Source organism: Cervus elaphus, chromosome 5 (assembly GCF_910594005.1).
Source record: "Cervus elaphus chromosome 5, mCerEla1.1, whole genome shotgun sequence".
In the NCBI taxonomy this organism is placed as follows: domain Eukaryota; kingdom Metazoa; phylum Chordata; class Mammalia; order Artiodactyla; family Cervidae; genus Cervus; species Cervus elaphus.
The window spans coordinates 14,876,608-14,890,491 of NC_057819.1; the positions used below are offsets into that span (position 1 = coordinate 14,876,608).

The following is a 13,884-nucleotide window of genomic DNA, read 5'->3' on the forward strand; positions in this document are numbered from 1 at the left end:
CAAAAATAAACTCAAAATGGATTAAAGATCTAAATGTAAGACCAGAAACCATAAAACTCCTACAGGAGAACATAGGCAAAACACTCTCTGACATGAATCAGAGCAGGATCCTCTATGACCCACCTCCCAGAATATTGGAAATAAAAGCAAAAATAAACAAATGGGACCTAATGAAACTTAAAAGCTTTTGCACAACAAAGGAAACTATAAGCAAGGTGAAAAGACAGCCCTCAGATTGGGAGAAAATAATAGCAAATGAAGCAATAGACAAAGGATTAATCTCAAAAATATACAAGCAACTCCTGCAGCTCAATTCCAGAAAAATAAATGACCCAATCAAAAAATGGGCCAAAGAACTAAACAGACATTTCTCCAAAGAAGACATACAGATGGCTAACAAACACATGAAAAGATGCTCAACATCACTCATCATCAGAGAAATGCAAATCAAAACCACAATGAGGTACCATTACATGCCAGTCAGGATGGCTGCTATCCAAAAGTCTACAAGCAATAAATGCTGGAGAGGGTGTGGAGAAAAGGGAACCCTCTTACATTGTTGGTGGGAATGCAAGCTAGTACAGCCACTATGGAGAACAGTGTGGAGATTTCTTAATAAACTGGAAATAGAACTGCCATATGACCCAGCAATATCACTTCTGGGCATACACACTGAAGAAACCAGATCTGAAAGAGACACGTGCACCCCAATGTTCATCGCAGCACTGTTTATAATAGCCAGGACATGGAAGCAACCTAGATGCCCATCAGCAGATGAATGGATAAGGAAGCTGTGGTACATATACACCATGGAATATTACTCAGCCATTAAAAAGAATTCATTTGAATCAGTTCTAATGAGATGGATGAAACTGGAGCCCATTATACAGAGTGAAGTAAGCCAGAAAGATAAAGAACATTACAGCATACTAATACATATATATGGAATTTAGAAAGATGGTAATGATAACCCTATATGCAAAACAGAAAAAGCGACACAGATGTACAGAACAGACTTTTGGACTCTGTGGGAGAAGGCGAGGGTGGGATGTTTCGAGAGAACAGCATGTATATTATCTATAGTGAAACAGATCACCAGCCCAAGTGGGATGCATGAGACAAGTGCTCAGGCCTGGTGCACTGGGAAGACCCAGAGGAATCGGATGGAGAGGGAGGTGGGAGGGGGGATTGGGATGGGGAATACATGTAACTCCATGGCTGATTCACGTCAATGTATGACAAAACCCACTGCAATGTTGTGAAGTAATTAGCCGCCAACTAATAAAAATAAATGAAAAAAAATAGTCATAGTTAACTCTTACATAGGAATTATTCTGTGCCAAGTATTTACTTATTTCATCTTATGAAATAAACCTGGTTGTCACCCCTATTTTATTGATGGGGAAACTGAGGGATATAGAGATCACACAGCTATGAGGCGGTGGCAAACTTTAGCCCACAAACCACCTGCTCATATGGCCTGTGAACTAAGAGTTGTTTGTATATGTTTTAATGGCTGGAGGTAGAGAATCAAAAGAACAATACTATTATCTGATGCAAAGAACTAACTCACTGGAAAAGACCCTGATGCTGGCAGGGCAGGAGGAGAAGGGGGGTGCAGAGGACGAGATGGTTGAGTGGCATCACTGACTCAATGGATTTGAGTCTGAGCAAGCTCTGGGAGATGGTGAAGGACAGGGAAGTCTGGTGTGCTGCAGTCCGTGGGGTTGCAAAGAGTCCAACACAACTAAGGAGCTGAACAACAACAACAAGGGTTCCAAAGGAAGGAGGAAAAAGTGTTACCAATTTCTACTGCCGTCAGAGAACGTGGAGATTCAATGGGATCGCTCTTTGGTCCTTTTAGACCTTTGTTAGAAGGAGGGGAGATGGCCAGGTCCAGCCAAAATGGATTAGCTAATATGGTGACCTGCAAACTAGACGGTGGCAGCCCTCGCTCAAGGCTACCATCTGCTGAAACACTGTTGTAATAACCACACAGGGAAGAAGTGAAGTTGCTTAGTCATGTCTGACTCTTAGCAACCCCATGAACTGTAGCCTGCCAGTCTCCTCTGTCCATGGGATTTTCCAGGCAAGAATCCTGGAGTGGGTTGCCACTTCCTTCTCCAGGGGATCTTCCCAACCCAGGGATTGAACCCAGGTCTCCTGCATTGCAGGCAGACTCCTTACCAGCAGGGCCACGAGGGAACCGTAAAATTCTCCAGGGAGCAGGGGGTGAGGTTGAATGAGGCCAGGGACCTACCTTGCTGAGGACCAGCAGACGCTGCTTCTCTTTCTCACTGGTGGCCAGGGAGGCAAACTGCTGCAGCTGCAGTGGCGTCGGAGGCGTGGTGATGTCCAGGTAGTACTTGAAGGCCTGGAAGATGGTGCAGGGCGGCAGGCGATGCTCATCGGTCCAGTTACTGATAACCCCTGCAGAGGAAAAACAGAGATGAGAGATGGGTGGGGGAGGGACAGTGTGGGCCCTGAGGGTTTGGGTCCAAGTCAGGGAGGCCAGACCTGCTTCTGGAGCAGAGGTTGGGGCCCGAAGAACCGACTGCCCCAGAGCCAACTGACCCCTTGGCTGGCCACCTCCATCCCACATCTACAGCCAGGTTTCCTGGGGACCCTGTGATCGCCTCCTGTATGCAAGGAGCATGTCCAAAACCAGCTGAGCAAACTAGTGCCAGAATTTAAGAGTAAATATTAAAATAGCACGAGACCATGCTTTGATATTCTGAGCAACGAGCCATCAACTGAGCACGAACTATGAATCCATTTTTTTCCCTGCCTCTCTCCTCATGGTGTCAGCCTTTTGCTGCTCTGCGTGCGATTCTAGCATTTAAAATGACAAACATGCCAAACACTTACCTAGCCCTTCCTATGCACCACGTCATTTCCTCAGCACTTTCTATCAGTAACTCTTTTAATCCTCGCCACAATCCTAGGTGGTGGGTGCTATCATTATCTCCACTTTGCAGTTGAGAAAACGGAAGCACAGAGAAGTTAAGGAATTTGCCCAAGGTCACCAGGTGACGCTAGTGAAGAACTCCCCTGCCAATGCAGGAGATGTGGGTTCCATCTCTGGTTTGGGAAGACAACCTAGAGAAGGGAATGGCAACCTGTTCCACAGTATCCTTGCCTGGAGGATCCCATGGACAGAGGAGGCTGGTGGGTTACAGCCCCTAGGGTCACAGAGTCAGACTTGACTGAGTGCAACAACAACACAGCTCACATTCATAAAGTCAGGCAGTACTGCTCCAGACAATATTTGAACTACTGCCTCTGTGTACTTCAGTGCAATAGAGGCCCTGCACACAAGCCTTTACTTCATCAGGAGCTCAACTCAAAAAGATATAAAATACTGTTCCAATGTTGAGGAAGAACTGGCTGGGTTGGATTTCATAAGAGCAGGTGTGTTTCTCCAAAGCGGTACCTTCCTAAGGGATGTTCAGCAGGGTTTTGACTACGTACTGTTTTCACATTCTGCCCTGACTTTATGTCCTGGCTCCCTTGTAGAGGAGATGTATCACTGTATCATGGGCTACCACATGCAGTCACTGCAGTTCCTTAAGTCCTGAGCTCACTCATGACTACTGAGATGAAGCACGCAGACCCATTTGCCTTGCAAAGTTCTTTAATAGGAATGTCAAGGGTAGTCCCCCAAACAGGTTGGGACTTGATCTAATGATATCAGAAATCAGGTTTGATCCCAATGGGCCACCGAGCTTCATATAGTGCTTTTGGATTCTAAGAGAAGGTAGAAGTGGACTTCAGATGCTATTTTCTCTCAGTGGGCGGTGAGGCTGGGGTGATGAAGGAAGTCAGACAAGTAGCCTTTGCTAAGATCGGTGTCTAGCTGATGAAGGAAGGTAAGATTCTTTCCCTCAAGGGTGAACCATCAGTGTCCTGGCTTAAATGGACACTTGCTCGGCTAGTTGGGTCAAGGTTGTTCAGCCATGAGGAAGGGGAGCCTTCAGTCTCATAAGCAGGGGGTGACAGAGACCCACTCTCCTGCCTGGACTGGCAACTGGGAAGAAAGGGTTTCCTCTTCCCTGGATACCCGCTGGGGAGGGAAGGCCCAGACAGACCCTGGGACTCCTCGGAGAAGGAAAGGGCCCTTGGGAGTGGCTGGGTGGGGTACTAGCTTGGCCATAGTTACCCAAAGCCGTGTTCCGCTCCTCCAGAAGCTCCACCTTCACCAGCTGGTTGACAGGGGGGGCGTCCTCCAGTCGCTCAATCAGGGCATTCACCAGATCCTCGTGGTTGCCGGGGAAGACGCCCAGGTGGTCCCCGGGCTGGTACTGCAGCTCCTGATTCCCGTTGGTGTGGAGACGCACGAAGATGGTCGATCGACTGGAGGGAAGGGTGGGGGAACAACAGGCTGAGGGCCACCAGCTTGTGCCCCTTTTCTTTGCTCCTCTGTCTTTGTGGCTACACCTCCCCTCCTTCCATTCTCCTTGGGGCTCAGGCCAATCAGACTTCCACCCCCACCAGTTCCACAGGGCGGGTTTCAGCAAGGTCACCCATGAGCTCTTCTTTGCAAACCCAACAGCCAGTTCCCAGCACTCACTGTGCTCATCAGAGCAGTACTGGACGTGGCTTCTCACGTCCTCCTTCTCAATCCCCTTCTCTCCAGCTCCCCAGGCTCTCCTGGTCTCTTCTCTGGCTGTTCTTCCTCGGTCCCCTTTGTTGGTTCCATCTCATCTCCCCTAACTCTGGACATTGGAGCACCCTGAGATGCAGTCCCCAGATCTCTTTGCTTTTCTGACTTCTTGTCCCTGCTTTCCTTTTCTCCATAGCACTTACCAAACTCCATAGAATGGAGAGTTTACTCCATACTATGGCATGTGGTCTGTCTCTCTGCCTGCCCCTTCCCCATCCCCACTCCGAGGACAATAGAAGAGACTAGGAATCTGTGTAAACTCTAAGATCGGCAAGGAACTTGTCTATTTTCTCCACTACTCTATTCTAGCACCTAGGGCAGTGCATGACACATAGTAGATACTCAAGAAATATTTATCGATTGAAGGAACCTCAGACCCTCAGGGTTAACCAGCTGCTGGAAGAGGCTCTATTTTTGATACCCAATTTCTACCAGGAACCACTAAACCCCACTGGAGCTGTGGCAGTGATGTCCCCATTCTGTGAAATTCCACCTCTCCTGGGAATCCAAAGCTCCACCTCCTTTTGCAAACTGGGGTCCTCACCTTGTCCTAGAAAAGGGAAAAGGGCTTGACCTTAAGCTCAGGTTCTTATTATCCCCAATCCACTGATACTATAAAGTTTATAGAACAAAGGAGAAAACCCAGAGGGAAACTTGTTTAGGCCTGCCGAGTCATGCCCTTTCCTTCAATAGTTGGATTTCAAGTGCAGGAGGTCTATGAATGAATCCTCAGAATAGGATTATTCTGGTTCTTTTAAAGTTTTAGTACCAATACACTGCATTTTTATGCCTGAAAACTTCGGGATTGATGACTACACTTGGGTAAATCAAATCTTTTTGTATTCTTGGAGTTACATTCGCATTTTCAGATCCGCTTTTTCTTCCTTGCCAACTGGTTTTCAGTTGATAGCGACACTTGATATTCAACATGAAGTTTCTACATTCTTCGTGGTATGTAAATCAGCACTTGAATAGACCAATGGGACTCGCTATTTGAAGGAGTTTTTGGCACAACCAAAAGTTCTTTTGTGCTGCAAATAGCCACCATTATTAAAAATAGTTGTGCTGGCATCTCTGCTTTTTTGGGTATATTTTCTTGAAGCACGACACCCCTGTCCTTAGTAGGGTGGGGAACTCGGTGACTGAGATTGTGAATGATGGTGGTGGGGGTCTGGGCTCCCACTCTCCTTCCCTGGGCAGATTTTGTCCTCCCTGGGACACTGATGTTACCTATTAAATGGGCTTGCGTGGATGACTCTGCTCTGAGCTCATGCCAGTCTATCGGTTCCTGGAGAGCTAGAGAGACATGGTCACCCTCCTGCCAGCTCCAGGAAGGGATTGAGCAGAGGCTGACAGCCAGCAGGGGGCGCTGTGGGGTTGAGAATTTGGGAACCTCCAATGCCAACCACGGGAAGTCTTTGAAAGGCCCACAAATCAATTCCCACTTTCTCCCAGATCATCACGAGTTGTTGTTGTTGTTGTTGTTTTTTTTTCAGAAGTATATTTGCCTCCGTTCCTATGGCCGGTACAAAATAGAAACGTGGAGGCCCCAAACTTGCTGAGCTGGCTTGTGCTCACAGCCGTTTCCCCTAAGTCCTCTTGAACGCGGCTGAGGGTGGTCAGGCAGAGAACGGGCAGGGATGAGGATGGACCTGGCCTGTGGGCCACGAGGTGGGGGTAGGCTCTGCTGGGAGTTGGACCATGGACACTGTGCACGCGTCTGACTGGAGAACCCCAGCAGTGAATGGCTGCATGGCCTGAGGACCCCTCTGTGGGCTGGTCCTTGAAGCTTTGCTGGGAGCTGATCCCCCAGTGGGTAGCACTAGCCTGGAGACCTACTGCCTTATATCTCTGTTCTGCTGGGGATTTCTAAGTATGGGACTTTCTAACCTTTTTCTTTTTTTAAAAAGAAAAAAGCTTGGGATATACATGGGTTGTCGGAAAGTATTAGGGGAAGGACTTCCCTGGAAGTCTAGTGATTAAGAGTCCACACTTCTACTGCAGGGGGCATGAGCTCAATCCTTGGTCGGGGAAAGAAGATCCCGCATGCCACGTGGCGTGGGCAAAAAAAAAAAAAAAAGTCCTTTCCCAAGCTTAAAAAAAAAGTAAGTATTTGGAGAGGGGAAAAAAAGTAGCATTGGAAAGCCAACAGCCATTCAAATGCCTGTCCCCTGAGTATGGCCTGCTTGTGACGTATTTACATCCACCTACAGCAACATCACACACACACACACACACTCATGCACACACACAGTTAGCAATGGTTCAATGACAGGTTCACAGGGCAAAGAATAGTCTGCTAACATCCAGCATTAAAAGGAGGGGCGCTGGGAAACAGCTCACGTTCGTTCATTCATCAGTGAAAAGAGTAAACATGGTCTCTTGTGAGCACTTTGAGGTGATAAGGCTCATAGCTTCAACGAATTTGTTAACACTTTCTAGGCCCTGATGAGAGAGTGATGGATGAAGAAAACACAGGGCCCCATTCTCACTGAGAAGCAACTGGAAAAGATCATGGATGGGGCTGGTGATGTGGAAGGGTGGGCGCTGACAGGTTGGGGGCAGTGGGCTCAGTGACCAGCAGATAAGGATGGTCGGGGAGGCCTTGCTGGTGATTTGATGTCGGAGCAGAGATCTGAATGATGAGGAGGAGGGGACGTGCAAAGATTTGGGGGTAGAGTGTTCCTGAAAGGGGGAGCAGTACATGCAAAGGCCCTGAGGTGGAAAAAGCATGACATGTCCGAAGATGGCAAAGAAGGCTGGAGGGTTTGGAAGGGGGTCAACACAGGGCTGAGTGGCACAGGAGGAGGTCAGAGAGCTGGGAAGAGGCCAGATCAGGAGGGTCTCATTGTAATCTGTCCAGGCAAGGACTTGGGAGGTTTCCTGAGATCAGTGGGAAGCCATTGGAGGGTATGAAGCTGCAGGAGGATGGGTTTCCATTTCCGTTCTTAAAAGATTAGTCTGGCTGCTATTTGGAAGATGAATCTTTGAGAGAAAAAGCAAGAAACAGAAGGACAAGTTAGGTGGCTTTGGGAGGCCCTCAGACCACAGATGATTGTGGCCTGTCTTATGGTGGCGGCTGTAGATCTGAAATAATGTATTTGAAAGACAAGCCCACTGTATCAGCTGAGAGTTGGATGGATATTAGGAGGGAGACAGAGGAGGCAGAGAGGAAGCCTGAGTTTGGGGCTTACACTGAATGTTGATGTCCTGTGTTGAGATGGGGAAAGCTGGAAAGAAGTTATTTTATTCAAGAGGAGCTGGGAATTGAGAGTACTCCCATGCAGAACTCTCCATTACAATGTCCCATCTTTCTCTGATGTACCACAGCACTCAGGCCCTTTCAGCATCTTTGCTCCTAGATGGCCCTGTCTGTTCTCTATCTTATCTAAAGCCAACCCAGCGTCTCCCCTCCTCCTCCTGACTTCTAGGACTTATGTGGCCCATACCCCACCCATTAGTGCTCCATTACACTCTTTTCTGTATTGTTTGCTACTTGCCGCACACAGAAAAGTTTATTTCCTGGCCAGGCAGTAACTGCGGTCAGTTGCTTTTCTCTTTAGAGTTGCAAGGATCACCCTCAAAAGGTGGTTTATTTCCTCTTAAGCACTTTGTTTGCTTAAGGGTCTTTTGTTATGGGTGGGAGCGGGGTGGGGAGGGTGTTTCATAGTATCTTTATGCGGTCTCCTGGCTCAAACATCCTGACTTTGGCTGTGGGCAGGGGAAGATGGGAGAAAGGGTCATACGTTTTTACTCAGTCCTTACACACACACACACACACACACACACACACACACACACACACACACCCCTTATAAAGCTGGGCAGGGTAGTAAGGCCTGAAAATAGGCTCAGTCCTTACACACACACACACACACACACACACACACACACACACACACACACACACACCCCTTATAAAGCTGGGCAGGGTAGTAAGGCCTGAAAATAGGCTCAGTCCTTACACACACACACACACACACACACACACACACACACACACCCCTTATAAAGCTGGGCAGGGTAGTAAGGCCTGAAAATAGGCTCAGTCCTTACACACACACACACACACACACACACACACACCCCTTATAAAGCTGGGCAGGGTAGTAAGGCCTGAAAATAGGCTCAGTCCTTACACACACACACACACACACACACACACACACACACACACACACACACCCCTTATAAAGCTGGGCAGGGTAGTAAGGCCTGAAAATAGGTAGTGCTGTGGAGTCTGATTTCAAAGGGTTAAACACCGAGACCCCATTTGATTCTTTTAAAGCTAATCTATAACTGATTTTAATACTATCTTCTGGTTACTAACCTTTCTGAAATGCCCTCTTGCAAGTCACTCAGCACAGTCAGCTGCCCTTTCCAGAGGTGGATGGTTTGGTGGTGGGGGGTGGGGGGTGTTTATTCTGGGACTTGGTCCAGCTTAGCATCAAAACATTTGCAAATTACCTTGCTTTTTATGTGCTATGGTTTGGGAGTAATTTTTATCATCTGGTCTTTCATGGTTGGTAGCTGAGAGAAATGTCCAGTAGATTCTTAGTCCCTTCTTTTCCAATGCCACTGAGACTGTACTTTTCCATGGGACAGAAATAGGGAGTAAGATGTATATAGAGTCCCTTTCTATTGGGTTGGCCAGAAAGTTCATTCACTTTTTGGCCAACCCAATATATCAGAGATTATTATGCTCTGAATATTACATGTAACTAATTATTCAATTACATTAATTTCCAAATCCATTTCTTCAGTGTTTGAGGGTGTCTGGGGGAGAACACGAGCGCCATGGGGCTCCATCCTGTTGACCACATTGACCACTTTATCATAAGTTTTACATCCAGGCATAGAGAACAGACTTTTGGTTGCCAAGGGGGTAACGGGTTTGGGGAAGGATGGAGTGGGAGGTTGGCGTTCACAGAAGTAGCTTTTATATGTAGAATGGATAAACAAGTTCCTACTGTATGGCACAGGGGATTATATTCACTATCCTGTGATAAACCATAATAGGAAAGAATATTTAAAAAGAATGTATATGTATAACTGAATCACTTTACTGTACAACAGAAATTAATGCAACATTGTAAATCAACTACAGTTTCATTGAAAAAAAGGTTTTATATCCACATAGAAAGCACACATATTAAAATGTGCAGATGTATGAAACTGGGATGGGTAAAGGATAGTAACAGAAACATAGGATACCCGAGCTGCTCTGTGTGTGTTGTTTTTAATATAGCAGTCTTGTGATGCTGTTGATGCCACAGGTATAGCCATTTGGCGTTTTGACTTTGGAGTCAGAGAACTGAGTCTGTGTGACCTTAAAAAGGTCACTCGCATTTTCTAATTGTCATTTTTCCTATTTAAAACATGGGTGATAACAGTACCTATTTCCTGGGCTGTTCCGAACTCTGGGAGAGCCTGCACAGACAGACCTCAAAACTGTGCTTGGAACACAAAAATTACTAGATAAGTACTAGTTCTCATTTTAGGTAAGGAGACAGGTGTTCTGAAGGCCTAAGGGACTTGTCCAAGGTCACAGGGCTGGGGGATGGCAGCACCGGGGTAAGAACCCAGAGTGGTCTGGCTCGAGAGGCCACCCTTTGCACCACACCATGCAAAGAACGAAGATCTCAAAAGACCTTCATGGGCTAGAACTGCTAAGTGAAGAAGATTCCATCCGATGGGGATTCAGGCAAAGACTTTTGTAACTGCTAAAAAATGTACTTATACATGGAGTGATGCAGAGATATGGCCTGATCATTTTGAAAAGATTCAGATCCAAGAGCAGAAAGGACATAAGCTTAATGGGAGAGCGGCAAGGCTGTTAGGACAACCCTGGGCCGCTTTAGCACCTCCTGTCCAGACTGAGGATGGTAATAATAGCCTTGGTGCACTTGGCATTGATCACAGGACCTCCACTGCGCTGGGGCCAGGTCCGAGGATGACATTTCCAGTAGGACAGAGTGTCCTTCTACTACAGCAAAAGGTCTGGGAAACCGGGTCTCAGGAGAAACAGTTGGAAGGAACAAGGATCAGGGAGAGTGGCTTGCTGTCCTTGGCTATTGGCAGCTCTCTCATTTGGAAGAACTGACTTTGTTTTAGGTGTCACTGGAGAGTGTAACATAGGACCAAAATGGAAGTGCTAGGAACACAAGCTTTGGTTATAAACAATAGGAAGAGAATTTCTAACAACTGGGACCTCAGAACACAGAAGGGGCTGTTTTGTAGGTTAATAAACCTCCCATCATCCCAAAGGACTTAAAGTAGAGACTGAGCAGGCATTTCTCAGGACACCAGAGAAGAATTATCTGCAAAGAGGAGCTATCTGGACTAAGTGATTTCTGACTAAGGTACACATTAGAGTGAATATTAGGAGTTCAACGAAGGTGTGGTCTCTATTAAAAAAAATTCCTCATAAAACCCTTCTCTTTCCCCTTTCCACAGAGATTGTCACCATTCATTTTTTTTTCTTTTCTTTTTAGCTGTACCAAGTGGCTTGTGGGATCTTAGTTCCCCGACCAGGGATCAAACCTGCACCCCCTGCTGTGGAAACCTGGAGTCTTAACCACTGGATCACCAGGGATGTCCCAACCAGTTACTTTTTCCATCCCTGCACGTTGGAGCTTGGCAAATGGAAAGCAGGAAGCCAAGATGCTGCAAGGCAGCAAAGGGGGTCTGGAGGACCCTTCCAATGGTAATAGGAAGTCAGTCCCTGGAGCCAACAAGGGTTCATTCCTTGCTGTGGGTGGCATCTGGGGCAGAGGCGGGGAACCCGAAGGGACCAGGATGTTCCTACCTGGATTTTGGACTCTGAAGGTTTTGGCGGCTGAGGAGTCGAGCGGCTGAGACCCGCTTTTTGTGGACATTGGATAGACCTGGGGGGAGAAGAACAAAGGTGCTCCTGAGATTGGGTAAAACAGTTGTTAATACAGAGTCTCCAGCTTCTCCTGACCCTCTGCATGAAGCAAAGAGACAAAAGAAAAGAGGTCAGACAGGCATTGGGGTGGGTGGTTGTGGATACAGCAAAACAGAAAGCAAACCTGGCTTAACTTGGCAGAGAAGAGGAGGTTTAGGGTAACATGCTGCAGGGCTAGAGAGAGAGCCCAGAGCAGCAACAGCATGTTTATTTGGGTGGCCTGCACGTGTTTATTTCGGTGGAGGTGGGCACGGCAACCCACTCCAGTACTCTTGCCAGGAGAACCCCATGGACAGAGGAGGCTGGTGGGCCATGGGGTTGCAAAGAGCTGGACATGACTGAAGTGACTGAGCACGCATGCATGCACTGCAACGGAGACCGAAGCAACGAAGCCCACCTTCTCTAAGGACCTTTCGGAGGTGAGAACTGCTGTCTCCTCTCCCCACACCAGGGTCTTGGGTGTCTCCCCCGGCGGGTGGTAGGAGGTACCTTGTGTGAGTTCCGGAGCTTCCGCCACGTAGGTGAGACGGAACTTGTTCCTCTTCCAGCTGCGGTCATTGCTGATGAGGGAGTTGTTTGCCTTCTCAATGTTGACGTCATCACCCACGCAGAACACATCACAGGCTGCCTGTGGCACACATTATACACGTTAGGAGTCACTCCCATTTTCCTCTCCCTGTCTCCCCTGCCCCTGGGAATCACTAGCCTACTTCTTGTCTCTCTGAATTTGCCTGTTCTGGACGCTTCATCTACATGGACTCGGACGGTAAGTGTCCTTTTGTGTCTGGCTTCTTTCACGTAGCACATGTATTCATCAGTACTTCATTCCTTGTTGTGCTCGAACATTCCATTGCAGGGACACACTACATTTTGTTCATCCATTCATCATATTTAATGCTAAACAGTTTACACTTAAATCTAAATGACCACGTGTGGCCAGTGGCTACTGTACAGGTCGTTGGAGAGCTAGCACAAGAGGAACAAGATTGTCAAAGCAGACAGATTGGTGAGATCTGAGATCCAGCCTGAGGCATGGCCCCCTGGGTTGGTTAACCAACTGTATGTTTTTTATTTACTTGTCTATGGAATGTGAGTGAAGGATGGGTTCCTCCCAGCTCTAAAATTCCAAGGCTCTATAATTTTTCATAGACTAACTCTTTACCCTTAATACAGGAGGCTGGATTCCAGGTGGAAAATGTGTCTTAGGACCACCCAAAGTTATCTGACTTGTTTAAAGCTGTCTCCTGGTTGGATACATAAGGGAAGTACCAAAGATTTTCTCAAGTTTTTTCTATATTTGATGGTTTAGGTGATCTGTCCTTGGGGGTCCCTGGGGACATGACTCCTCCCCATGGGTCTCTAAGATTGGGGTAGATGGTTACCTTGAAGACCTTCTTAGCCCAGGTCCTGAAAGCCTCTTCCTGCCCACAGAGCTCGTCCCCCTCCCTCATCTTCAGGATCCTCTCTCCTCCAAGCTCTTCCAGGAGGGTGTCCACGGCGTGTCCAAAGGCGCAGAAGTGAGGGTATGCCCGTGAGCCAAGGCCGAACACAGAGAACCTGCCAAGAAGACAACAGAAGGTCTAGAATAGGGGACTGTGGAGAATGCAGCAGGGGTTCTGGGGTCATGGACTGTTAAGTCCCCATAAATTCACATGTGAAGCCCTGTCCCCCAGTGCGACTATTTGGAGATGGGGCCTTCAAGGAGGTAATTGAGGTCAAAAGAGTGGGGCCCTGATCCTTCTAAGAAGAGGGAGAGGCCCCTGAGAGCTCTCTTCTCCACCCCCAGTGACAGGCTCACAGAGGAAAGTCCACGTGAGGACACAGCAAGCAGATGGATGTCTGCAAGCCAGGAAGACAGGCCTCACCAGAAACCTTGATCTTGGACTTGCAGCTTCCAGAAGTGTTAGAAACAAATTTCTATTGTCGAGGCCCCCAGCCTGTGGTACATTGTGATGGCTGCCCAAGCAGATAAAGACAACTGGTACCTCCAGAAGGGCAGTGTTTAGCCTCTGGCGGTCAGACCACCCCACACCCCTTTGGGGAAGGCCATCTTTAAGCCTGGGAGCCCCTAAACCCTGCTCTCCCTTCCTTCTGGTCTCCGCTAGGTACCACTGTCCTCAGGAGAAAACTCCCAGTTGGTCCTTAGGAGGATGGGTGACCCAGGACCATTGGCTGTTTCTTGAGTGTCCTTTTCTAAGCTGGACTAATTGGGGCAATAAATCTACTGGATTAGCCAAAGTTCGTTTGAGTTTTTCTGTAAGACATCACGGAAAACCCTGAATGAACTTTTTGG

General features: G+C 47.7%; 1 protein-coding gene across 1 annotated transcript in view; it reads right to left on the minus strand.

Annotated features, from left to right (window-relative positions):
- NOS1 (nitric oxide synthase 1) overlaps positions 1-13,884 on the minus strand; it is a 197,042-nt gene that overhangs the window by 21,167 nt on the left and 161,991 nt on the right. Inside the window, 5 exon segments of the mRNA XM_043901783.1 lie at positions 2,261-2,430; positions 4,160-4,353; positions 11,472-11,550; positions 12,081-12,219; positions 12,974-13,148. Of these exon segments, the coding sequence (XP_043757718.1) occupies positions 2,261-2,430; positions 4,160-4,353; positions 11,472-11,550; positions 12,081-12,219; positions 12,974-13,148 (757 nt within the window).